The 27,847-nt window shown below is 38.0% G+C and overlaps 2 protein-coding genes across 3 annotated transcripts; both read right to left on the minus strand.

Moving 5' to 3' along the window:
• Positions 1 to 466: 466 nt before the first annotated feature.
• LOC105467246 (protocadherin beta 4) lies at positions 467 to 10,418 on the minus strand. The gene has a single exon (XM_024788258.2). It carries the CDS (start codon positions 9,864 to 9,866, stop codon positions 7,479 to 7,481), a length of 2,388 nt encoding a protein of 795 aa, XP_024644026.2. The 5' UTR covers positions 9,867 to 10,418; the 3' UTR covers positions 467 to 7,478.
• On the minus strand, positions 9,835 to 27,687 carry LOC105467005 (protocadherin beta 3). 2 transcript variants are annotated; one of them, XM_071098287.1, is made up of 2 exons: positions 25,401 to 27,668; positions 9,835 to 11,881 (listed from the first exon to the last, which is right to left on the minus strand). In XM_071098287.1, exons 1-2 carry the CDS (start codon positions 27,654 to 27,656, stop codon positions 11,717 to 11,719), a joined length of 2,421 nt encoding a protein of 806 aa, XP_070954388.1. In that variant the 5' UTR covers positions 27,657 to 27,668; the 3' UTR covers positions 9,835 to 11,716. The 2 variants fall into 2 exon arrangements, with proteins under 2 accessions (XP_070954388.1, XP_011714583.2); XM_011716281.2 differs by lacking the exon at positions 9,835 to 11,881 and having other exon boundaries at positions 24,321 to 27,687.
• Positions 27,688 to 27,847: the final 160 nt, after the last annotated feature.

Genomic DNA, 27,847 nt, shown 5'->3' on the forward strand with positions numbered 1-27,847 from the left:
GACATTTTTATTTTTTCCCCTCGAATCAGAGTGCCTTTTATTCCTTCTTTGCTTTATTCCGCTGTTTAGGACCTGTGATAGAATACTAAATTGGAGAAGAAAAGACAGGTATCCTTGTTTCATTCTTGATCTCCAGGGGAAAGTTTTTGAAAATTTGTCATTAATGATGTTTCCTGTAGGTTTTTAAAGTCACTCTGAAAGTTCCCTTTGATTTTAGTTTGCTAATAATTTTACCACTACTGTGTGTTGAATTTTGTTACATGATTTTTTCCTGTATCTGTTGAAATAATCATGTTTTTTTTAAATCTTTTAATATGGTAAATTACAATGATCAATTTTCAAATATTAAACTGTCTCTGTATTCCTAAAATAAACTCCATTTTCCAATTATTATTTCTCTTTTATACATTTTAAATTTTTATTTGCTAATATTTTTAAAAATGAATTTTCTATATATATTTATAAAAAAGAACAGTTGGTAATTTTTGTTTCTTATAATATCCTATTCAGGTTTGAATGTTATAACCTGTTCAGATTTATGCTGGCACCCAAATGATTTGGAAAATGTTGTCTATTTTTCTACTCTCTGAAGGAGTTTGTACAAATTAGTGATAATCTTGACATAAGTATTTGGGAGAATTCACTTCTGTGAATTAGAGTGGGAAGGTTTTTAATGAACAACTTTCATTAATATAATAGATATGACTAATCAGATCTTAATTTTGTCCTGTTTTTAAAGGATGGTTTCTGTTTTACATAAATTGTCAAGTTTGTTGGCATAAAATTGTTCATAATATTTCCTTTTTATATTTTAAATGTCTGTAGGTTGGTAGTTTTTTTGTTTGTTTTGTTTTGTTTTGTTTTTGAGACGGAGTCTCGCTCTGTCGCCCAGGCTGGAGGGCAGTGGCGCGATCTCCGCTCACTGCAAGCTCTGCCTCCCGGGTTCACGCCATTCTCCTGCCTCAGCCTCCCGAGTAGCTGGGACTACAGGCGCCCACCATCACGCCGGGCTAATTTTTTGTATTTTTAGTAGAGACGGGGTTTCACCATGTTGACCAGGCTGGTTTCAAATTCCTGACGTCGTGATCCGCCCGTCTCTGCCTCCTGAACTGCTGGGATTACAGGTGTGAGCCACTGTGCCCGGCCTCAATTCTTTTTTAAATATTTGAGGCTTCATTCATGACAAAGAACATGAACAATTTTTATATATCCCACAAGCATGTAAGAAGAATGTGTATGCTCCAGTGTGCTATGTATGTCAATTTATTTGAATATGATGTTCGTGTGGTTCGGATCTTCAATATTTTTTGTATGTGTGTGTTTTTTCTTCTTATTCTAATAGGAATTGAGAGAGTTGTATTAAATCTCCCAGTGTAACTGGGTTTGTCTACTTTGTATTCTGTCAACTTTATATATTTTGTAGTTATCTAATTGGGATGTATTCAGGCTTAAAACTAACATATTTCTGGTATATTTACCTCTAAAACTTCTCTTTATCTCTAGTAATGTATCTTTCCTTAAAGTCTCTTTTCTCTTACATAAGTATACCTACCTAGATTTATTTTGGTTAGTGTTTATATAACTATATACCTTATCCAATTCTTTAAATCTTCATTCTTTCTGTTTTCACACACACACACTTATTTGATAGCACAGAGTTGAGTTTTTCTTTAGTCTGACAATTTTTGTTGTTTAATTGGATTATTTAATCCAAATAAAATTAATATAATATCTGATCTCTTTCCATTCATACTTCCATCTAATTATTTTTCTATTTGTCACTAAAGTTTAATTTTTCTTTTGGATTATTCAAATATTTTTAATTTTTCTTTCTTCAATTACTGTTTTATTACTTTGAGGGTTAGCCAAGAAATTACAGCATGCAACTTCAATATACAAGAATCTAATACACATTATTAATTTTACTACTTGCATGATAATGCTTACAGCCTTAACACTTTTTAACTCTATTTATACCTTTGCCTTTTACATTATTGCTATAAATTTAAATTTTATATATAATTTAAATCCTTTAAGAAATTAGTATTAATATTATTGCCTTGTATAATCAATATTCAATCAACATTCATTTACGTTGACCTTTCTTATTGCTCTTCATTTATTCCTGCAATTCTGTGATTTCTTTTGGATTGTTTTCCTTCTGTCTAATGCATTTCATTAAAAGTATTTCTTGGCCAGATGCAGTAGCTCACACCTGTAATCCCAACACCTTCAGAGGCCAAGGTGGGCAGATCCCTTGAGGTCAGGAGTTTAAGACCAGCCGGGCTAACATGGTGAAACCCTGTCTCTACTAAAAATAGAAAAATTGACCAGGTGTGGCGGCACATGTCTGTAATCCCAGCTACTCAGGAGGCTGAGATGGGGAGAATAGCTTGAACCCAGGAGGTGGAGATTGCAGTGAGCCGAGATTGTGCCACTGCACTCCAGTCTGGGCAACAGAGTGAGACTCTGTCTCAAAAACAAACAAACAAAAAAAAAACCAAAAAAAAGTATTTCTTTTCATGCAGGTATGACTGTCGTTAATTCTTAATTTTTGTCTGAAAACTGCATTCATTTTTGAAGGATATGTTTGCTGGCAATAGAATTCTAGCCTGGTAGTAATTTTCTTTCAGGACTTTAAAGATGTCATTCCTTTGTCTTTTGATTTCCTGATTTATGTTGAAAAGTCAACTCTCCATTTTACTGATGCTCCTTTAACAGGAATGTATTGTTTCTTATATGATTGGTTTTAAAATTATCTCTTTGACTTTGGTCTTGAGAAGCTCTCCTATGATATGCCTAAGTGGGCTTTGTTTTTATTTAGCCTGTTATTATTTATTTCTTGAATATCTTGAAAGATTAAGGATTTTCACCAACTTTGGAAAATTCTTTATCATTATCTCTTCAAATATTGCTTATTCCTCATTCTTGTTGTCTCTTTTAGTATGTTAGCATTTTTAAAAATTACATTCCATGTATCACTAATGTTCTTTTCTGTATTTTTTATTATTTTATTCTTTGTGCTTACATTTGGATGTTAATATTGAATTGACTTGCATCCACTAATCCTGTATTCTTTTATGACTATGACATTAAACCATTTAAATAGTTTTACTTTCAGATAATATAATTTTTCAGTTCTAGAACTAACTTCCACTTTTAAAGTTCAATTCTCCAGTGAAATTATCTCTTTATTTTCTCTATTGTTCTTTATTTTTAACATATTAGTCTTACTTATTTTAACATCATTCAGTTAATTTTAATAACTGAATCATCTATGGGTAATTTTTATTGTCTGTTTTTTGTTCTTTTGGTTTTATTCATGTTATCCAGTTTTTGGTGTGTGTATCTAGGAATTTTTTATTGAATGCTGAATATTTACATAAAAAGCTATCCAAGGTTAAGATACTATCTTCCAGCCGGGCGCGGTGGCTCAAACCTGTAATCCCAGCACTTTGGGAGACCAAGACGGGCGGATCACGAGGTCAGGAGATCGAGACCATCCTGGCTAACACGGTGAAACCCCGTCTCTACTAAAAAAATACAAAAAACTAGCCGGGCGAGGTGGCGGGCGCCTGTAGTCCCAGCTACTCCGGAGGCTGAGGCAGGAGAATGGCGTGAACCCGGGAGGCGGAGCTTGCAGTGAGCTGAGATCCAGCCACTGCACTCCAGCCTGGGCGACAGAGCGAGACTCCGTCTCAAAAAAATTAAAAAAAAAAAAAATAAAGATACTATCTTCCTCCAACAAGAGTTCACCTTTTCCTCTGTTAACTTGATAGAGTTCTGTCTAAACAAATCATCTCAACTGAAACAGGCACTGGGTTTTGTCATGGTTCCGGCTCTCCAGAATTTTCAGCTGAGAACTTGGTATATTCTCCACAGCCCCTTCCCATGGCAGGTCCTAAACTCTAATGTTTCTGTAACAAGACTATTAAAAGTTCACTTTGCTTTTCAGAAATTTTCCAATTAGGTTTTTAGTTTTTTTCCCTCGGCTTCCCTGAGTTTGACAAGTGTCCTGAGGGGAAAATTTGGCCATGAACTTGAATCTTCCAGTGGACCCCAAGTTACTCTGTCTCTGACAAAAGCTTTTTGTTTGTTCTCAGACTTAGCATATTTCCTCAGGGTAAAACTCCTATCAGGAATCAGTTTTCACCTCCAAGAATTTTCCTTCTCAGGAATCTTGGCCCATTCAGATCTTATTATATTATCTGTTTTCAGTTACTTCAAACAGATAATTTTACATTTTAACGAATTTTTAGAGTTGCTTTCTGCTGCTAGATAATCCATCTACTCTGGAAGCAGAATTTCACCAAATATATGCATAAGTTTTAACCTTAGACTATTTAAAATATATTTTGTAACTTTTGATAGTAAAAGAAGAGGGGATGATTTTGTTTTTGTTTTGTTTTGTTTTGTTTTGAGACAGGGTCTTGCTGGGTCTCCCAGGCTGGAGTGCAGTGGCATGATCGTAGCTCACTACAGCCTCAAACTCTTAGGCTCAGGTGATCTTCCTGCCTCAGCCTCCCAAGTAGCTGGGACTACAGATGTGTCCATGACCAGCTAACTTTTTGTTGTGGTTGTTGAAACAGGGTTCTCGGCCGGGCGCGGTGGCTCACGCCTGTAATCCTAGCACTTTGGGAGGCCGAGGCGGGCGGATCACGAGGTCAGGAGATCGAGACCATCCTGGCCGACACGGTGAAACCCCATCTCTAGCTAAAAAAAAAAAATACAAAAAATTAGCCGGGCATGGTGGCAGTGCCTGTAGTCCCAGCTACTTGGGACGCTGAGGCAGGGGAGTGGCGTGAATCCGGGAGGTGGAGCTTGCAGTGAGCAGAGATCGCTGGTCTCAAACTCCTGGCCTCAAGCAATCCTCCCCACTTGGTCTCCCAAACTGCTGGGATTACAGGCATGAGCCACCATACCCAGCCAAGGAGAGGGGATTCTAAATTGAGATGGGCTACATTGCCTTCAGAATTTCTGTCTCCAAAACAGCGTGTGTTAAATTCACTATATGCTGTGCCTAAAAATAACAATAGCAGAGGAACTGTAAAAGATGCATATATACTAGATTAATTTGAGAAATTACCTGTTGGAATGGGTGTTATTATCAAGATTCTTGGCCTCCATTCTCTAATTTTATTCTGTGACAAGAGAACTGGCCTATTTTCATAAGGTATGCATGTTGTGAAAGTTATTTGGATCATGTTTACAACTAAATTCTAATAATTGAATTGTTAAATGTTGATCTATACTACACCAAAGTCTGGTAGTAGCCCCTAGGTGGTAAGAAATAATTCATGCTTTATGAATACATCCAAGGATGATGTGGGTTTGGGGTGTTTATTTGAACAGTCTCATTTGGGTGATTATATAAATTGGACTTACCCTGCATAAACAACAACAAAAAAAGATTTTGGACTTTCATCATGTCAATATATAGTTGGTGAAAACTTCAACCAGATTTCTTACTTGTCATAAATAAAAGCTATGTCATTCCTTTTTTTTTTTTTGAGACAGAGTCTCACTCTGTCGCCCAGGCTGGAGTGCAGTGGTATGATCTCTGTGGCTGGAGGTGCAGCTCACCACAACCTCCACCTCCTGGGTTCAAGGAATTCTCCTGCTTCAACCACTCCTCTAGCTGGGATTACAGGTGTGCACCACCACACCCAGCTAATTTTTGTGGTTTTTTTAGAGACGGGGTTTCGCCATTTTGCCCAGGCTGGTCTTGAACTCCTGGCCTCAGGCGATCCCCCTGCCTCCCAAACTGCTGGGATTATAGGCATTAGCCACCACGCCTGGCCTCAAAGCTATTTCATTTAAATAGCTAATAATAAATGGAAGGAGACATTAAAGTTGGCTACCATATTTATGTCTTATATATTTGTATGTTATATTGTATTCTCACTTTTATCTCTTCTTCACTTTGATTTTTAAATTGAATAAATGCTAAAAAAATATGTTTCAAGAATAACTTGGTCAATTTTCCTTTTTATTTCATTACATGTTTAGAAAAAAAGAGTAATTCACAGAAAAGTGCAAGTAATTTAACTCCAGTAGGATGATACTTGAGATTTAAAAATAAATGCTAGATTATAAAGCAAGTTCTTCAATTGCTCATATTCTGCCAAAAGTAAAATAAAGGTGTCCTATAGTTATATCCATACAACTTTACCTGGTTTACTGGACTTACTGATCACAGCATAAAACAATTTAAATTCAGATAAATTTATTACTGTTCCAGTCTATACAAGGACAAAATAATACTTATTTCATGCAACGCAACTTTGGCATAATGGAGAAGTTAAATTAATTCAAAATAACTGAAGTTTACATTAAAGAACAAACAAAAATAATTAAGCGTTTAAAAATTATTTTTGTAAAGACTGTCCATATCTGCAAAGTAATGTACAGTGAAAAACCTGAGATCAACTGATTACCGGATTTAAACAGAATAGCCAAGGTGCAGAAGAAATTTCCTGATTCTTTTGAAAGATGGGGAGAAGCTGTAGGAAAACCAAAAAATATACACATATTAAAGTATACTTGGATTTCTATTTATAGGGAGTAAAAGGGAGCACAGAAGACCTATGATGCTCTCAAAAGTCTTGATTTTGGGGAGAAATTTGGGGCTTATTTCAGATTCTGAGTTATTTTTTTTTTTAAGATGATACCAGGCCGTGATTTAACAGTTTTATTTATTGAAAGGTTATGGCAAATTACATGAGATTTTTCTCTTTAATAATTATTTGTAAATAAGTTATTTTGACAAAATTTAATATTAGCATTTATGGATCATTACAATGTGCTAGGTAAGTAGCAACCAAATAAACAAAATAATCACTGGACGTATGGTGGTCACGAGAAGAAAAGGACCACAATTTTAGTGTGTTACTAATGTAATGAAATGCATGTTTATACACAATTTGTGAAAAACGAGTATACTAAATTTTATACTCATGGCTATTAGGAGGGCTTAGCCTAGTATAGTCAACCAGGAAGGACAAGGCAATTATAAAGTTAAATACAAAAATTTCAAACACTCTGGCCTTGCAAACATTAAGTTACATGGTAAAGACAGGCACAACGAATATTGAGAAATTCAAGAGTTCATATATTCACTTAAATGTTCCATTAAAAAGATGTTAATTTAAGGATTTCATTAAAATATAATTTATTTTTATCCTAATTGGTCACAGAAAGATTATGGTCACAGAAAGATTAATTATATGGTCACAGAAAGATTAATCACCAATAGATCAAATATAGAGAAAACCCATGCTCAATATCCAGTATAACTAAAAATGTTAAGTGCAATTAATAGCAATAAAAAAGGGACAAATTTAGCTCTGTCAGGGACATGCGTAGGTTTGAAATTGTGGTATGAGTATTTAGATAACTAGACAATTTTTTAAAATAAAGGCATTGCAATGGGAAGTTTCACAAAACTAATAAACGGTTCACTAAACTAAATATAACACTTAACTGAATACAAAGCTATTCCTGAAGTTGGGGTTTTCCTTAACTTCCCTCCCGGTGTCCTGGACCAAGAGATTAGGAAATATTGGCTTCAGGAACTTGAACTCACCAGTCCCAGAGTCTCCTGTCAGACACACCTCGTACTGGTAGCTCTGGGACAGGGTCTCCGTGCCGCTCACGCCCACCTGATGCCCTGGAAAGGGACCCTCGGGCACCGAGCAGCGACCCACAGAGGCCGCCCTGCTCCTCCTGCACAGCCGCACCGCCACAAACAGGAGCACCGACAAGAGGAAGAGCGACGACACCGAGGCCAACGCCACCACCAGGTAGATGGTGAGCGAGTCGTTCTGGGCCTGGGCCAGGGCCGCCTCCGGGAGCGGCAGGTAGGGCTGGGAGAAGCCATCCACCAGGAGCACGTGCAGCGTGGCGGTGGCCGAGCGCGGAGGCTCGCCATTGTCCTTGACCAGCACCACCAGCCTGTGCTTGGCCGCGTCGCGCTCGCTCAGGAGCCTTGCGGTGCGTACCTCGCCATTGTGCGCCCACACGCCGAACAGCCCGGGCTCCGTGGCCTTGAGCAGCTGGTACGACAGCCAGGCGTTCTGGCCCGAGTCGCCATCCACCGCCACCACCTTGGTCACCAGGTAGCCCGGCTCGGCCGCCCGGGGCACCAGCTCGGTGCAGGGCGCGGAGCCGTTCTGCAGCGGGTGCAACACGAAGGGCGAGTTGTCGTTGGCGTCCAGCACCAGCACGCGCACCAGCGCCTCGCTGCTCAGCGCCGGGGAGCCGCGGTCTGCAGCGCCCACGCGGAACTCGAACGCCTGCAGGGCCTCGTAGTCCAGCGACCTGAGGGCAAACAGGTGGCCGTTGTCCGCGTTGATAGAGACCAGGGAGGCGAGGGGCAGGTGCGGGTCCTGGGGCGGCAGCAGCAAGTATGTGACTTGGGCGTTGGTACCTGAGTCTCTGTCTGTGGCGCTGACGCTGCCGATGTGCAGGGCGGGGCTGTTGTTCTCGCGGACGAACAGGGTGTAGGAGGTTTGGGTGAAGGTGGGGGCGTTGTCATTGACGTCGGAGACCTGCACGGTTATGCTCTGCTGGGTTTTCAGCCTGGGTGTCCCCAAATCAGTGACGGTGATGGTGATGTTGTACTCAGCTCTGGTCTCTCTGTCCAGTGGTCTCTCTGTTACCAGGGTGTAAAAGTTTTTCAAAGTTGGTTTTAGAACAAACGGTAGATTATCTGGAATAGAGCAAATCGTCTTTCCATTTTCTCCGGAATCTCTATCTCGAATTCGGAAGATAGAGACTACTGTCTCAGGAGCATTTTCTGGGATGGAGCTGGTGAGTGAAGATATGATAAGTTCTGGGGGATTGTCATTCACATCCACCACTTCTATGACTACAGTGCCTTTCCCAGAAAGGCCTCCTCCATCTGTGGCCTCAATTTCTACATGGTAAGATTTAATTTTTTCGAAATCCAATTTTTTTTTCAGTAGTATTTCTCCCGTGACTTCATTTATTGAGAAAGTTTGTTTAATTTCATCTGATGCTTGGAATAAGCCATAAGAAACACTCCCGAAGTTTCCAGCATCTACATCTCTAGCTAAGACCCTAACAATTGGAGAGTCTAGGGGGCTGTTTTCCAGGACCTGCACCCCATATGGAGTGTGCACAAACTCAGGAGCATTGTCATTGATGTCCATGATCAGGATTCGAACCATGACAGTGCCAGACCTAGGTGGAGACCCACCATCCAGCGCCACGAGGGTTAAGCTGAACTCAGATTGCTCCTCTCGATCCAGCGGTTTGTCCTGCACCAAATCTGGGTATTTCTTGCCCTCACTATGATTTCGAGTGAGAATGTGAAAATGAGAATTGGGGCTGATTGTGTATTTTTGGAGACCATTGCTGCCCACATCCAAATCCTCAGCTATTAGCAACGGAAATAGAGTCCCCGGCTGACTATTTTCTGGTATTTTCAAGAGCACTTCCCTTTCAGGGAATACTGGAGAGTGATCATTTATGTCCTGGATCAATAATTCTCCTTGAAAAAATTGCACGGGCATTTCCAGGAACACTTGGAAATGCAGTATACACGGTTCAATAGGACCACAGAGCTCTTCCCGGTCTAGTTTCTCCCTCAGAAACAAATCTCCAGTCTGACGATCCAGCTGCAAACGCTGCTTGTCATCGTCAGACACCACCCCGGCTGACCGGGCGGCCAGTTCCGCAATTCCCAGGCCCAGATCCTTGGTCAGATGAGCTACAAAGGAGCCGCTCTCTGTTTCCTCCAACACAGAATAACGAATAGGCTCAAGGTGAACCTGAGACAAGATCACCATCAAAATAAAGGCCAACACTTGCCTGTTTGGATGAATTCTCCCTAGCTTCTTCATGTTGGAGTCCAGGTCCTTATATCCAATCCCTTCAGCAACCACAACAAGACTTTAGACATTCAATTCTAAAATCTTGCTTGGAGGAATTATCACACAGTTGCTTTTAATATTAAATTTGTTTAGTATATCGCTGCCCCAAGCCGTTGATAAACCTGCACTGCTTGCAACGCTTCTTCCGTGTGTTTTTTATTGCGTCTAAGCGACACAAAAGAATACGCGAGCGTTTTAGGACTCTTTATTCACAACTTAGCCTGCAGCGCCACCCTGCGTCTTGACTGGGAAATTAACAACTTCAAGACAGCGTATTTGGGAAGTTTTCAAATGAAAGCCATTTTTAACTGTACAGAATTTTTACAAACTTTGTTATTACATTAAACTGCATAATTTAAAAGGTTATTTCATTACAGTGCATGAACCAGAATAATCATGAGCACAAATCAAGAAGATATCTCAGTCTCCCCACACCCTTATCAGTGAAACTTCAAAGAACTCCATTTCTTTACATAATCCAACCACAGGAGACAAATTTTTATACACTTCCAATTCAATTCATAATAGTTACATATATTCTTTTTAAGAATGTGAGAACTTTGTGATGATGCAAAAGTTTAAGATGTTCTCTATACATGGTCTAAAGGGGGACTACTTTGAAATGATAGGTTCTATTTTCCTACTTTAACGTGCAAATAGTAATACAGGTGAATAAACAGGTATCTTATTTTGTATCAAGTAATTTACGGTGTGAACCTACACTGAACCTAGGAGTAAGGCAAATAGTATTAGAATCACAGATTCTTATAACTAAAAAGGAAATAAAAGATAAAGAAACTGAAACTGAAGCTCAGAGGGTGACAGGACTTGATTATTCTACATGACTATTATATGGATAATGTCAAGACAAAAGTGAGTCACAGTCACAGAATTTTGTGAAGATAAAGGTTTTAAGCTGAACTTATTTAGTGAGATAGATGTAATCTATATTTTATAATGAGTTTGCCTGTTACCACACTCACCTTTTGTATCCCAGATATCTTATTCCTTGACCAGCTAATTTTGGGGGAAACAAGAAGCACTGATATAAAATATTTTATTCTGTGACCAAAGGGTGACTTAGGCTGTCTCTACTCAGACATGGTGAAGTAAAGAGACGTGTATAAAAATGGATCCCACCACAGCATGCAGCTACTGTGATTACTCTCCAACAATAAGAAAGAATGGTACCACTGAGACACAGTTAACCAATTTATTGGCTGCAATTAATATATTGAATGGAGCACCACTTATCTTGCCACATATAAGATTTTCTCCCCTTAAGTATCTTGTTATTTTATTTAATTATCCAACTCATATAATGATAATTTATAATTCATGTTAAATGAATTATTTTTAAAGCATGAAATCTGAGATTTCAGATTCTGATAGTGATAGAAAGTATTAGTAAAAGTTATTTTTGAAGGATATATGGATTTTATTTAGTAAATACCGGTTGAATTAATAAATTAATCCACTCAAATGATGTTTTTATCTATATAAGTAGATTATTGTCAGATCATATATTCAGCCATGAACGTGTCTGAAATTGAATACAGAATTTTGAGAATATAATACATGCTAAGCATTATATAACTCAATTTACTTTGATTATATTTCCATTAATTACTATAAGGGATATATCAATGGCGGTAATAATATTAACATCTTAGAATTTTCTTTCACATTTAAAGTAAATCAGAAGGCCGGGCGCGGTGGCTCAAGCCTGTAATCCCAGCACTTTGGGAGGCCGAGACGGGCGGATCACGAGGTCACGAGATCGAGACCATCCTGGCTAACACAGTGAAACCCCGTCTCTACTAAAAAATACAAAAAAATAGCCGGGCGAGGTGGCGGGCGCCTGTAGCCCCAGCTACTCGGGAGGCTGAGGCAGGAGAAAGGCGTAAACCCGGGAGGCGGAGCTTGCAGTGAGCTGAGATCCGGCCACTGCACTCCAGCCCGGGCGGCAGAGCGAGACTCCGTCTCTAAATAAATAAATAAATAAATAAGTAAATAAAGTAAATCAGAAAAGATACACTATGCATGACTATTAAATGAAAAACAATAAAAATACACACTGAAAAGAATAAAAACAAAGAATATTATTTTAGACATAACTGGAAAACAAATCTCCTGGGCAAACCAAAGAGAAAATTGTTTCTAATATAGTAACCAGATTTTAGTTAGATTCAATTTAATGCATTCAGGACAAAATTCAAACCATATTTTGTTTACTTATTCCTACCTGTTGACATAGAGTAAGAATTGGGTCTTTTCAGTTCCTTTTGCAATCCAAAAGTAAATGAAATCTCAATAACATTAACATATGTGACCACTATACACCAGATATTATTCTAAGCATTTTACACATATTGACTCATTTTATCACCCCAACAACCCTATGAGGTGGGCAGTCTTATGAGCCACATTTTTAAAGATTAAGAATTATGGCATACAGAGTTTAAATAATCTGTCCAAAGTCATACAGCAATGTGAAATGGAAGAGCCAGGATTTAAACTGTTACCATGTGACTCCAGAAACCATTCTTTTATATGCCTAAGTAGAGCTGGAGAGGTGAACAACTTTTTAGATAATTTAGATCCCAACTTCAGCCTTGCCTGGGGTACATGGTATGAAATATATTTATATTCAAGTTTTCAATTATTATTAGAAACTTAAAAATTATTTGTCTCCCTTTAGAGACAGTTAGTTACCAGTAGAGAGAGATGTTTATACAACTTACACACTGGAAGGAAAACTAATACTCAACATTTTTGTTGCAATCATTAATCAGGTGAAAAAATTAAGAGTGACATAATGAATTACTTATAGCCTTAAATATTGGGGAAAAAAAGTATAGATCTTTTGAAAAGTTGTTTAGGTTCTGATAAATAGTTTAAAGTTAAAGGGTGGCCTAGAAGAATGGCCTAGCATATTATGCCATAGTTTATTTCCCTAAACTGCCATATTTATGAGAAAAGAAAGATCTATTATACCTGAATGAAGGATAAGCTAATTATATAAGATAAGCTAATGATATAAAGAATGAACACCTGAAAACTATTTCATCCCAGTCAGAAAAGCTGTATTATCCATTCTGAAGGATTCATATGACTATTTACATAATTGGTTGCCAGATCTGAAGCATGATATTTAATTTTTTTCATTTTAAATATACAAAGAAAGATAAAATAGAGGGATACGCAGGAAACTAGTTGCTTTCTGGTAAAATATAGGCAAGAACCTTATCACTGAAAAAAGATAAAAATCATTTTAAATAAATTTTAGGCCGTGCATGGCAGCTCATGCCTGTAAATGCCAGCACTTTGGGAGGCCAAGCAGGAGGATCACTTGAGCCCAGGAGTTTGAGACCAGCCTGAGCAACACAGCAAGATCTTGTCTCTCCAAAAAAAAAAAAAAAAAAAAAAAAATTATACCAGTGGTGGCATGCACTGGTAGTCCCAGCTACTTGGGAGGCTGAGGTGGAAGGATTGCTTGAGCCTGGGAGATTGAGGCTTCAGTGAGCCATGATTGTGCCACTGCACTCCAACCTGGGTGACAGAGTGAGACTCTGTCTCAAAAAAATAAAACCAAAAACTACTAAAATAAATAATTGAGTTCCGCAAGGTTGCAGGATACAAGATCACTATGTGGAAATCAATTGTATTTCTATACAGTAGCATTGAACAAACCAAAAATGAGATCAAGAAAACAATTCAATTTATAATAGATATCATCAAAAGGAATAAAATGCTAAGGAATAAACTTAACAAAAGAAGTGGGAGAACTGAACACTGAACACTGCAAAACATCATTGAAAGAAATTAAAGAAGATCTAAGTAAATGAAAAGTGTTCATAGATTGCAAGACTTAAGATTGTTAAAATATTGGTACCTTTCAAATTGCTCTACAGATTTATTGCAATCCCTATCAAAATTTCAGTTGGCTTTTTTGCAGAAATTGGTAAACTGACCCTAACATTCACATGAAAATGCAAGGGACCCAGAATACAATCTTGGGAAAAAAGGAACAAAGTTGAAAAGCCCACAGTTTCTAATATATGTGTGTGTGTGTGTGTGTGTGTGTGTGTGTGTGTATGTGTGTGTGTGTGTATATATATATATATATATTTTTTTTTTTTTTTTTTTGAGATGGAGTCTCGCTCTGTCGCCCAGGCTGGAGTGCAGTGGCGCGATCTCGGCTTACTGTAAGCTCTGCCTCCCCGGTTCACACCATTCTCCTGCCTCAGCCTCCTGAGTAGCTGGGACTACAGGCGCCCGCCACCACGCCCAGCAAATTTTTTTTTTTTTTTTTTTTTTTGTATTTTTAGTAGAGACGGGGTTTCACCATGTTAACCAGGATGGTCTCAATTTCCTGACCTCGTGATCCACCGACCTCGGCCTCCCAAAGTGCTGGTATCATAGGCATGAGCCACCGCGCCCAGCCCACATTTTCTGATTTTAAAGATGTATTCTAAGTTATATATCACATATTTGAGTATTTTGATATATTAACACCAATACTATTTTTATTCTAGAAAAAATTATTAGAAATTATCTTAGATTCCATCACAAATTTCTCAAGTCAAACTCTAATTATTCAAGTATCTCCGTCCTACATTTACATTTCAGTGAGTGTGACTTTAAAAATATCTTACAGGTTTAAGTTTGGAAGGTTGGCTAATGTAAAATTTACTTTGCTTTCACCACTGAGCACTATTGTTTGCTTTACAGCTATTTCATTCAAACGGTCAGCTGATGTATCTAATGTACCTATTTAATAGAACATTCCAGGAGATCATTCCTTTTATAAGAATTTCCAATAAATTCCACAAACCATTGATATGAACCATTTATTATTGATAGCTTAACATTTTGAAATAGGGCTATTGGAAATATGATTTAAGGAAATAATAGTCAAAATCTAATAATTATTTCACCCTTTATCTCTCTCAAAAATTAATGTTTAATTTTCCTCTATTCCTCCCTTTCAAAGTAAGAACAAAACCATCCTCAAGTCATGGTGAAGTTTTAAAAATACTCTTTCATTTTTAAAATAGACTATTCAAAATAGTACAAATTTAACATTTTTAATTTTAGGACTACGTATCTTTAAATCTCTTTTTAAATCTTTTTTTCTTTTTTGAGACAAGGTCACACAGGCTGGAGTGCAGTGACACAATCATAGCTCACTGCAGCCTCAAGTTCCTGGGCTCAAGCAATCTTCATGCCTTGGACTGCTGAGTAGCTGGAATTACAGGTGCAAGCCACCACATTCAGCTAATTTTTTTTTTAAAAATTGTAGGGATGGGGTCTTGTTATGTTGATCATACTGATCTTGAACTCCTAGCCTCAAGCATTCCTTCCACCTTGGCCTTCCAAAATGCTGGGATTACAGATACGAACAACTGCAACTGGCTCATTGCTTGATTTTAACATGCTGAACCAACCTTGCATTCCTGAGCTAAATCTCACTTGGCCATGGTGTGTAATCATTTTTATGTGATACTAGAGTCAGTTTGCTAACATTTTGTTGAGAATGTTTGCATCTATATTCATAAGGGAAACTGGTATGTATTTTTTTTGTTGTGTTATCACTGTCTGGTTTTGTCATCTTGTTAATACTGGCCTCTGTAGAATGGAGTTGACAAGTGGTCCCTGCTCCTCTATTTTTTGAATGAGTATATCAAGTACTGTTGTTAATTCTTCTTTAAACATTTCGTAGAATTGACCAGTGAAGCCATCTGGTCCTGAGCTTTTCTTTGTGGAAAGTTTTTGATTACTGGTTCAATCTCTTATTACAGGTCTATTCGGGTTTTTTGTTAGGTTGGTGTAAAAGTAATTGCGTTTTTTGCCATTGAAAGTAATGGCAAAACCACAACTACTCTTGCACCAACCTAGTATTTCTCCTTAGTCAGTTTTGGCAATTTCAGGTCTATTCACATTTTCTATTTCTCCTTAGTCAGTTTTGGCAATTTCAGGTCTATTCACATTTTCTATTTCTCCTTAGTCAATTTTGGTAGTTTGTGTTTTCCATTTAATCTAGGGTTTTTTTTTTCCCGTTTCATCTAGGTTTTCTCATTTGTTGGCTTAAAATTGTGTATAGTATTCCCTTATAATTTCCTTTAAGACCTGTGAAATAGGTCATACTTTTCCCTCCTTTTTCTTAATTTTAGTAATTTGAGTCCTCTTTTTTCATCATCAGTCTTGCTAAAGCTTTGCCAATTTTATTGATCTTTTCAAAGCACCAACTTTTAGTTTATTTTCTCCATTGTTTTTCTATTTTGTTTTATTTATTTCCACTCTAATCTAATAATTTTCTTTCTTCAGCTTGTATTGGTTTTAGTATGCTCTCCTTTTCCTAGCTTCTTAAGGTGGAAGTCTGGGCTACTGATTTCAGATCTTTTAAAAAATATATAGGTATTTCAGCTATAATTTTCCCTCTAAGCACAACTTTTATTGTATCCAATAAATTTTGTTATGTTGCATTGTCATTTTTATTCATTTCAGAGTATTATATAATGTCCCTTGTGATTTCTTCTTTGATTCATTTTTTTAATGTTTAATTTCCACATGTTTGTGAATTTCCCAAATAATCTTCTGCCACTGCTTTCTAATTTCATTTCATTATAGCTGAAAAACACACTTTATATGATCTTAACTCTTTCAAATTTATTAAGACTTGTTTTATGGCCTAATATACAGTCTATCCTGGAGAATGTTTCATATGCACTTGAAAATAATGTGTATTCTGCTGTTGCTAGATGGAGCATTCTGTTAAGTACTGTTGGTTTATAATGTCATTCAAGTATTCTTTTCTCATGTTGATACTCTGTTTCATTGTTTTATCTTTTATTGAAAATTGGGGAATTAAAGTCTTCAGCTATTATTGTCAAATTGTCTAACTCTTCATTTGTGTCTCTTTTTGCTCCACTTATTTTGGGTTTCTATTATTAGATGCATGTATGTTTATGATTATTATGTTTTCCTGATGGATTAACTCTTTTACTATTGTAAAATTTCCCTCCTTAACTTTTTATTTTTAGTAACTTTTTTGTTTGTTTTAGAGTATATTTTGCTTGATATTAATGTAGGCATTCCAGCTCTTTTGGTTACAGCCTACATAATATATCTTTTTCCATCTTTTTACTTTCAATGTATGTGTGTCTTTGAATCTAAAGTGTCCCTTGGTAGACAACCTATAGTTGGATCATTTTTAAAAATCCATTCTGCCAATTTCTGCTTTTTAATTGGAGTGTGCAATTCATTCACATTTAACATAGTTGCTGATAAGGTAGATTTATATTGGCAATTTGCTTTGGTTTCTACATCTTATTATTTTATTTCCTCATTGTTCTCTTTTGTGTTAAACACATATTTTCTTGGCTTCCATTTTAATTGACTTGTCTTTTTTTTTTTTTTTTACCTTTTTTAGTTATTTTCTTGGTGGTTTCCCTGATTATTGAAGTGAATATCTTTTACCAATCAAGTTCAGATTAATACCAATTTAATTTCGACAGTATACAGAACTGTGTTTCTATATAACTATGTTCTCTCTCCCCTCCTTTGTGTCACATTGTCATACAATTACATCTTTACAATTTATATACCTATGAACATAGATTTATAATTACTGCTTTATGCAGTGTTCTTTCCAATAACAAGTTACAAATAAAAACACATTTACAGTTCCCTAGATATATATATACCTATAAGTTACTTTCCCTTTATGATGCTTTTATTTTTTCATGTAGATTAAAGTTACTCATTGGTGTCCTTTTATTTCAGCCCAAATGACTACCTTTAATATTTCTTTGTAGAGTAGGTTTGCTAACAATGTAATCAGTCACTTACTGTTTTTTGGTAATGTCTTAATTTCTCTTTCATTTTTGAAAGATACTTTTGGTGGATATAGAATTATTGGTTGATAGTCCCTTTTAGCACTTTGAATGTGTCATCCCACTCCCCTTTGGCCTCTATTATTTCTGTAAGAAATCAGTGTTAGTCATATTGAGGGTAAGATTTTTGAGGATAAGGTATGTGATGAGTTGCTTCTCTCTTGCTGTTTTTGAGGTTCTCTTTTTGTCTTAACTTTTGACAGTTTGATCATGATGTGTCAAGGCATGAATCCCTTTGACTTTATCCTGGTTGGAGTTTGCTGGGCCCCTTGAATGTGAAGATTAATGTTTTTCATCAAATTTGAGAAATTTTCAGCCATTACTTCAGTTATTCTGTCATTTTGTCTCTTTCCTCTCCTTCTGGGACTTCAAGTATTTGTATTTAGTAGCCTTCATGGTGTCCCATAGGTCTCTGTTCATTTTCATTTTTAAAAATCTTTTTGTTCCTAAGACTGGATAATTTTCATTGATCTATTTTCTTTCTTTCATTTCTTTCTCTCTTTCTTTCTTTCTTTCTTTCTTTCTTTCTTTCTTTCTTTCTTTCTTTCTTTCTTTCTTCTTTCTTTCTTTCTTTTTCTTTCTTTCTTTCTTCTCTCTCTCTCTCCTTTCCTTCCTTCCTTTCTTTTCTTCCTGTTTTTTTTTTTTTTTTTTTCCGACACAGGGTCTTGCTCTGTCACCCAGACTTTTTGCACTAGACAAGCTCTGATTGAAGGCAGTTAAAGACAGCCTTGCAAGTGGAGTCCTCCAGGGAGCCAACAAACAGATCAAATAATAGCAATTCTTTCTGGTACTATTCTGTTTCCTCTGGTGGCTGCCAAGCTGCTGATTTTCACTATGATTGTAAATTGTTAATTTTAAAGGCTTCTAAGAGGCTAGAGAGATGCAGATGGAAATAGGCCAGTTAAAACGCCACAAAAACCACCGTTTTTAACCAAGAGTCAGGCCGTTTTTCCTCAATAAATTCTCCCTAAGTTGCTGCACACCTTTGTTTAAATTTCAGAGTTCTGAAACAGTTGATTTTGACAATTTCTCTCAGTTTCCTCATTGCTTTCCTGAAGAAGAGATTTTTCGGAGGTTCATTCTCTACCATTTTCACTGATGTTCAGAAATATATTCTTTTTTAAAATTGCAGTAAAATATGCAATACCCTTTTTCATAATAACAAACATAGACAATGAAACTTCAACACTGCCAGTTACCTACTTTAAATTAAATAGAATTGAAATATTTGGGATGAAGAAATTCATTTCCTCAGAAATAAAGAAATTTAAACAAAAAACCTCAGAAAGATACAATTTAGAGAATACAATTTCTTTTTTAAAAATAAATTCCACATTGTTCTAGAAGTTAAATTTCTTTTAAAAGTCTTTCCTCATAGATAGCTCACATTAATTAGAGAAAATTGGCTTCTGAAATTTGATATTTGTTTCTGATATTCCAGAAACTTCTCACATTGAAAGCTCTAGAACTAAATTCCAGTGGTGTTGATACTCCCAAAATGCTCAGGAAGAGGCCTTGTTTTGAGCAGCAGTACACTGAAGTTTCCCAGTTGACCCTCCACATCTGAGTAGCACAGGAACAGAGAGAATCGAAAGAGAAAGAAGCCTGAGTCAAATCAGTGATCAAGAAAATGGAAATCCTTTTATGGGTGGTTAAAGAAATGGAAGAGAAGGCTAGGGTAAGTCCTAGACCAGGTGTAGGATGATCATGGCAAATAAAGGTGGCTTCCAGTTGTCCTTAATAACAGCACCAGCTTGTGCCTGGTTGTGGTTGTCTTTTAGGAGCCTACATGTGCTTCACTACTCTGTACTTCGAGGTTGTGGGCCTACATGCTAACATCCAGGGCTCTGAGGCCTTGAATCGCCAATAAAATAGTCATGAGTTCTAGCCCAAGTCATCATCTGGGTTACCACTTTTTTCTACCTGGACAGCTCAGTACACAATATAGAATTGTTTTGTAATAAATTTTCTTTGTTATCTAGCTATTACAGTTGTGTGTCATCCAGGATCTCCACATCTTGATGCTCAACTCCAGAAAGCCCCAGACACATTTAGAACTCAAACTCTTCAAGAATCTCAAAAACCAGGGACATCAAAGCACACAGGTTCCATTGTCCATGCTGATGGATACCAAGAGGACTGAGGAATATGTCCTTGGGCAGCTGTGGGAAAGTGACTTAGGTATTAGTCCCTAGATAGTCTCTGTTTTTGGCAGTGATACTATCAGCATTCTGAGTAGGACTTTTTCTTTTTTTAAAACTAACAAGGTGTATGAAGTTTGGGTCAGGGAATTGTTGACAGTGTTGAAGAACAGTATGATTATGCTGTGCTGTATTTCTGCATGTTAGATTCCACCCTAGTAAGAGATGGTACAGAGCCCTGACTTCTCTGTTACAAAAATAATTTTATTTTTTGAGATAGAGTCTGGCTGTATCACCCAGGCTAGAGCATGATCATGGCTTGCTGCAGCCTCAACTTCCTGGGCTCAAGGATCCTCCCACCTCAGCCTCTTCAGTACCTAGGAACTCAAGTGCATGCCACCACACCCAGCCAATTTTTAAAATTTTTTGTAGCGATAGAGTCTCACTATCTTTCTGAGGCTGTTGTTGAACTCCTGAGTTCAAGCAATCCTCCTGTCTAGGCCTCCCTAAGTGCTGGGATTAAAGGCATGAGCCACTGTTCCCAGACTCAGAACACTAATTTTTGACAAATGGTTTCATGAGGAGATTGTCTTGGAAAGAGCAAGCCCATTTTGCATTATCACCAGAGTCCCAAGCTATTTTCTAAAAAAAAAGAAAAAAATAGCAACTACTATTTCAGTGGAATCTTGGATTATGTTATTATTTTTCTGAGCATTACCATGAATGCTGTAACTTGAATCAAGACCATGATGTTTTCCATATAGTCCCCATGTGTCAATTGCTTCAGCTACAGTTCAGTTTTCCTAAAAATCAACTTGTTTACTCTGAAGATTGAAACATTTTAAATTTCTCCATTAGCTTCCATGTCTATAGCCTTAGCAGAAACCATGACAACCAAGAAGCAATGACATTCCCTGAGATTTTTGCCTCGTTGAGTGAATGCAGAACAATACCACCCAAAAGAGCATGGGTCCCATCTCAAACATATTTTTAGTGCTTGGTCTAGAACTTTCACCTGGGTGTGGCAAAGTTGAGCTAAGCTTTTAAATGAAGGCTTGGGTTTGCAGTGGCCAGGGCGAAACCACCTTGAGACCCCTCTTCTTCCTCCCTTCCCCAAGATTGTCAAAACAAGCGCTACTGTGAAAGAAGCTTCCAATAAGAGATAAGTTCTCGATAAAATATCAGCAAGCAAATGAAGATTAACACCACAAAAAACAGACTCAACAAATAAAAGAGTTGTTTTATCTACTATAAGAAATAGAAACTTGAAACAATATGGAAAGAACTTAAAAGACTCAAACAACAAAGAAGGAAATAGCAATTGTGAAACAAGAGCAAATAGTTGTGAAAACTTGCCAAATGAAAGTTTTCAAAACAAAATTGTAATTTCTCAAAGAAAAAAAATGCAGTACGTTATGTAAATCTCAGGTTGGGGCCTACCATATATATCAGAACAGCAAGAATAAATGAAAAAATCTAAAAGAGAGTAAAGAAGTTTACGGATAAAAGAATGAGAAGTAGACTGACATTGTACTTTTCATCAATGTGTTGAATACCTAAAGAATAGAAGGAAAATAAGCTTAAAATTTTGAATCTATGACCAAGCAAACTATTGATTAACCATATGCATATTTGACATTAAAATAATTCATAATTAGGACTAACAGATTTCTGGCTTAAAAAAATCTAACAATTACTTTAAGAAGCAAAAGATGTTTCCAGAATAAAGTAGGGGGATATAGAGAAAAGCTGTTATTTTTTTTAAAACAGAGTCTTCTTTTGTAAGGAAGTAGAATTTATTTATCAAAGAAGATTTATGAAAAGTATGGTGGTATAGCAAGTGGCCTCACTAGTTTTAATGATTGATATTTGAATATAGCTTAGTCTTGTAACAACCCCACATAAAAATTTAAAATTCATTTGTATCCCTTTGATTTTCAGTGTTAAAAACTAGATTGTGAATGTCAAGGAAATATTTAAGTTATTTCTGAACTAAAGTATTTGTAGAGAGAAGAAGGGAGTATGCACATGATCGAGAATTATGTTTTGAAAATAAATGAATGATTGACTATTTTAAAAAAGTTAAGCCTTTGGGATCTTGAAAATTTTATTTAATCTTGATATCATTAAGACTAATCCAAGTTCAATAGAAGTATCAATTAGAGGCCAGAGAATTTAAATACCAATTTCAGAAAGTTAATTTGATGTACAAAAATGTCTTACATTTAATTTTTTCTTTTTCCCTGAAATCAAAGATATGAATAAGCTCAATTTAGAACCAACTTGGAGATTAATACATAATTTTACAGTTCTCCAAGCTTCCACAAGTCTCAAGATGCAAAGGGAGACATTAAATAAAAAATTGGCTCTATAGGGAATTATTCTTTATACTCCATCCCTTTCTGAATATAGATGGTTTTTAAAAATTCAATGTGTAGATCAGGTCCAAATAAACAAGTTTGTAATTCCTTAGAACATTATTTTATTTACCAAATAATTTAAAATGTATTTATTTAACAAATATAAACTGAGCATCTACTATGAATGAGGCATTGTGCTATTTGCTGGAAATACCACTATGAATAAACCAGAAACAGACGCTACCTTCAAGTTGCTTAGAGTCTACTAAGGTCATTTTACATATTCTAGAATGAGGGAAGAGAGTAAAATTTTTCTTTCTCTTACTTTTTGACAATTGGAATACTGGTGAGATTGATTTGTAAATATTTTACAATAATGAATTAGCCTGCCCAGAAGAAAAATTACTAGAAAATTATTAATAATATATAAAGTCATCCCTTTGACCTTGTGCCAGGCTTTTAGTTTCTGGAATTCCAAAACGTGGCAACACTAGTTAGTACTATACATGTGGTACTCTCTCTATATTTAATGAAATATCCAGATGAATACATTGTTGGAAGTTGTCTTCAAATAAAAGGGTAAAACGTTTCTAACTGCCTTGAAAGAGAAGCAGGTTTGAACCAAGAGTAAGATGTGATTGCTTCCCATCTTCAAATTTAGTCTAGATTATCTTTTCTGGCTTTGCTAAATTCTATTCATTTTCTCAGCAATGTATAAGTCCAGTACATCTAAAAACTAAATTACTAATGGTATCTGTTCTTGTATTTTCAGTGTCTAAATGACTCAGCATATTGCCTTTTGAACTTTAGTCTCCGATCATTTACCATATTAGTCCCCAAACGAACTGCCCTCTATATTTTCCACAGTTGAATACTTCTCTGGCTCTGATACCACCTGGGACTAAGGTAATCAAAGAGAGATAAATCTTGATAAGAATTCTATGCCTCTTCCTGATATTCATGGAAAATCAGCTACATATGCAAAGAAGAAAAATATCTGACCAAAACAGCCAGATTCTACTTAAAGTGAAAGGAAATATTATATTAATTTTCCTCTGACTATTAAAGATTCACACATTTGGCTGTGCATGGTGGTTCATACCTGTAATCCTAGCACTTTGGGAAGTGGAGGCAGGAGGATCCCTTGAGCACAGGAGTTCCAGACCAACCTGGGCAACATGGAGAAACCCCATTTCTACAAATAAATTTTTTGTTGTTGTTAAATAGCTGGGTGTGGTGGCACACACCTGTTGTCCCAGCTACTCTGGAGGCTAAAGTGGTCAGATCCCTTGAGCCCAGGAGACTGAGACTGCAGTGAGCCATGATTGTACCACTGCATTCCAGCCTGGGCAACAGAGCAAGACCCTGTCTCAAAAGATTTTTTAAAAAAGGGTTTATGCATTTGATGCTCAGTTACATAAAATGACACCATTTCAATGTGATAATAACTACACTTTAACATATGTTTGAAAGTATGTCAATCTTAAACTCTTGCTTTTTGGGGAATTTTTAAAATCTTTGCGAAATTCTCTTTTCTCTAGTCATGAGTATTTAATTCCTAGGAAGATATATAGATGTTCTGTGGATGAGGAAATGCTTATAGGAAGAAAATTAATTTTTTCCTAATACAATTCCCTAATTAGGAGCTAAATATTTTGTTGCTTAAAATAAGTTTTTTGATTTTACTCAATATAACCATAAGATTCAATGTTTTTGTTGCTTCCAGATTTTATTCTTTGTTGTAGCTAATTTAGAGTTTCACAACGATATTGCCTTCTCCTTTTTAGAACTTTCTATTCTTGTACATCTTCTTTTAATTACATTGTAGGAGGCAGGATGCTGATATGGATGGACAGTTCCTATCCCAGAAAGATCATATATAATCCTAAATCATGTCAGGTTAAAATCTGAAGGAGGGAACCAAGACAGGAAAAAAAGAAAGTATCTTTCTCCTATATCACCATACAAGTAGCAAGTAGGTATTAATTATAAAGTAGGACTGGATAGGATATCACTTTTACCATGAAGCATTTAGATATCATATACCCATGTATTTTCTTGAAATTAAAAATTGACTCTCAGATTGATAACACTTACATCTCAGAATTTATGAAACAAATAATTGTCATTCCACCAGATATCTTACTAAACAATGTTTTTGTGTCAAATGGAAAAGAACAGTCCGTTTTTAAAATGGCATAGGTTTAATTTTTTTTCCTCAGTCATCATGAACACACTTTAGACAAACTTCAAAGGGTAATTATCCCTATTAGTCTATATTTGTGTCCATATTTTGGCCAATATAAGCACATAAAATGTTGAAATATTAATTGCAAATGTCAACACAGAAAATGAACTAAATTACTTTCATTTGAGTACTACATCCCTAAAAAGATGATATATTACTATAAATTAAAGAAAACACATTCTTGTCTATTCTCAAAACTTCGTTAACCATAGACAAAGCTGCTTTGGGCATATTATACAATACATTATGTGAATATATTCAACAAGGGAAATTATAAAATTGGTGGTTTGGAACTCTCTCTACTTTGCTTTATAATATAAAAATTGAAAGGAGTTATTTCAATAAGCTATTTGAAATCACTATTAAAAGATAATGAATTCCTTTTTGCTCCCCATTAGAAAAAAAAAGGCGAATTAAGACTGCGTTGGCAAGCTAGGATGAAAGGAGAGTATGCATGGATTAACTACGGAAAAAGTAGAATCAATATATAAACAAAATGTTCTATCGACTAAGGATTCTTGATTGAAATACAAAACATTCAGAGCCAAACAACTATTTTCCAGTTCTGTTAATGAAACCTAAGCCATCCCTGGATTTGAAATTTTGCTCTACTCTTGCTACTTGCCTTGAACCATACCAAAAGAGAATTCTCCAATAGGCAAAGCAGTAAAAAAGGACTTTCCACAGATTAACTGAGAAGCTCAGTAGATCCTTATTAACACTTAACTGAATTCAAAGCTCTTCCTGAAACTGGGATTTGCCTCGCTAACCCTCTCTGCACCCTGAGCAACGAAATTAGGGATAATTGGCTTCAGGAACTTGAACTCATTTGTCCCGGAGCCTCCAGTCAGACACACCTCGTACTGGTAGCTCTGGGACAGGGTCTCCGTGCCGCTCACGTCCACCAGATGCCCTGGAAAGGGGCCCTCGGGCACCGAGCAGCGACCCACAGAGGCCGCCCTGCTCCTCCTGCACAGCCGCACCGCCACGAACAGGAGCACCGACAAGAGGAAGAGCAACGACACCGAGGCCAACGCCACCACCAGGTAGACGGTGAGCGAGTCGGCCTGGGCCTGGGCCGGGGCCGCCTCCGGGAGCGGCAGGTAGGGCTGGGAGAAGCCGTCCACCAGAAGCAAGTGCAACGTGGCAGTGGCGGAGCGCGGAGGCTCGCCGTTGTCCTTGACCAGCACCACCAGCCTGTGCTTGGCCGCGTCGCGCTCGCTCAGCAGCCTGGCGGTGCGTACCTCGCCATTGTGCGCCCACACACCGAACAGCCCGGGCTCCGTGGCCTTGAGCAGCTGGTACGACAGCCAGGCGTTCTGGCCCGAGTCGCCGTCCACCGCCACCACCTTGGTCACCAGGTAGCCCGGCTCGGCTGCCCGGGGCACCAGCTCGGTGCAGGGCGCGGAGCCGTTCTGCAGCGGGTACAGTACGAAGGGCGAGTTGTCGTTGGCGTCCAGCACCAGCACGCGCACCAGCGCCTCGCTGCTTAGCGCCGGGGAGCCGCGGTCTGTGGCGCCCACGCGGAACTCGAACGCCTGCAGGGCCTCGTAGTCCAGCGACCTGAGGGCAAACAGGTGGCCGTTGTCCGCGTTGATAGAGACCAGGGAGGCGAGGGGCAGGTGCGGGTCCTGCGGTGGCAGCAGCGAGTAAGTGACCAGGGCGTTGGTGCCTGAGTCTCTGTCTGTGGCGCTGACACTGCCGATGTGCAGGGCGGGGCTGTTGTTCTCGCGGACGAACAGGGTGTAGGAGGTTTGGGTGAAGGCGGGGGCGTTGTCATTGACGTCGGAGACCAGCACGGTTATGTTGTACTTGGTTTTCAGCCTGGGTGTCCCCAAATCAGTGACGGTGATGGTGATGTTGTACTCGGATCTGGTCTCTCTGTCCAGTGCGCCTTCTGACATGAGGGTGTAAAAATTCTCTACGGATGGTTTCAGGATGAAGGGGAGATTGTTCTCAATGGAACACACCACTCTTCCGTTGTCTCCAGAGTCTAGATCAGAAACACTGAAAACAGCCAGTACAGTCTCTGCCGAGTTCTCAGGGATAGGGCTGTTTACTGAAGACAAGGTCAGTTCCGGTGGGTTGTCGTTGACATCAACCACCTGGACTATGACTGTAGACTTTCCGGATAGGCCTCCGCCATCCTTCGCCTCGATGTCGACTTCATAACTATTAATAGCTTCAAAATTCAAATATTTGACTAGTTGCATATCACCAGTAATTGGATTTAGCTGAAAAGTTTTGCGAATTTCTTCAGAAGCATGAAAAAATGCGTATGATATTGTCCCAAAACTTCCTGTATCTAAATCAGAAGCCGAGACTGTGACAATGACAGAGTTAACGGGGGTATTCTCTAGAACTGCAACCTCATAGAGCGGCTGTGCAAATTCTGGTGCATTGTCGTTTATATCTAAGACCTGGATGTTTATCTGGGCTGTCCCAGACCGAGGGGGAGCGCCGCCGTCCAGCGCAGTGAGCGTTAAGCTGAGCTCCGGCTGCTCCTCACGATCCAGCGCTTTATCCAGTACTAATTCCGGGTACTTCCTTCCGTCCCTACGACTGCGAGTGAGTACGTGGAAGTGGGAATTCGGAGTGATAGTGTAGTTTTGGAGGCTGTTTCTTCCCACATCCAAGTCCTCAGCATTTCCCAAAGGAATTACTGCTCCTGGTAGAGTGCTTTCTAGGATTTTCAGATGCATTTCATTTTCAAAGAATACCGGAGAATGGTCATTTACATCTATGATATGGAGCTCGTTTGTAACAAACTGCAAAGGGTTTTGCAGTAATATCTGAAAATGCAGTATGCATGGTTCTGTGGGGCCGCATAGCTCCTCCCGGTCCAATTTCTCATTCAGAAGCAAATCACCTGTCTGATGACTGAGCTGAAAATGCTGTTTGTTCCCTTTGGACACAACTTGGGCCCCCCTCGCGGCCAGTTCCTCTACCCTTAGCCCCAGATCCTTTGCTAGGTTGGCTATTAAAAAGCCCTTCTCTTTTTCCTCAGCCACAGAATAGCGTCTTGACTCGGACCCAGCCAGAGACCCTCCCAGAAAAACAAAGAGAAGCAGGACTTGCCTTTGTCTAAGAAATCGCTCTCCTCCCGCCTCCATTGCACTTTCCGTCACGCTTTTCTAGGGAATGTCTCCAAGGGGAACCTCAGACAGCGCTGGGAAACAGTCTTTTGCCCCACAACCTTTGCAGACGGCCTAGTCAATAAGCCTTTCCAGAGGCTCAGACTTGCTGACTCAAAAATCTGCCTCGGCTCACAACCCCTGGTTTACCACACTGGATGCGTGCGTCA

This window comes from Macaca nemestrina, chromosome 6 (assembly GCF_043159975.1).
Source record: "Macaca nemestrina isolate mMacNem1 chromosome 6, mMacNem.hap1, whole genome shotgun sequence".
Taxonomy (NCBI): Eukaryota; Metazoa; Chordata; class Mammalia; order Primates; family Cercopithecidae; genus Macaca; species Macaca nemestrina.

What these genes read in the sequence shown, in the direction of transcription:
- LOC105467246 (XM_024788258.2), bottom strand. Translation starts at nt 9,866, where the DNA reads ATGAAGAAGCTAGGGAGAATTCATCCAAACAGGCAAGTGTTGGCCTTT.
- LOC105467005 (XM_071098287.1), bottom strand. Translation starts at nt 27,656, where the DNA reads ATGGAGGCGGGAGGAGAGCGATTTCTTAGACAAAGGCAAGTCCTGCTT. An exon ending in CCCAGAGCTACCAGTACGAG is followed by an intron (nt 11,882 to 25,400) that starts GTGTGTCTGACT and finishes TTATTTATTTAG; the next exon opens with AGACGGAGTCTCGCTCTGCC.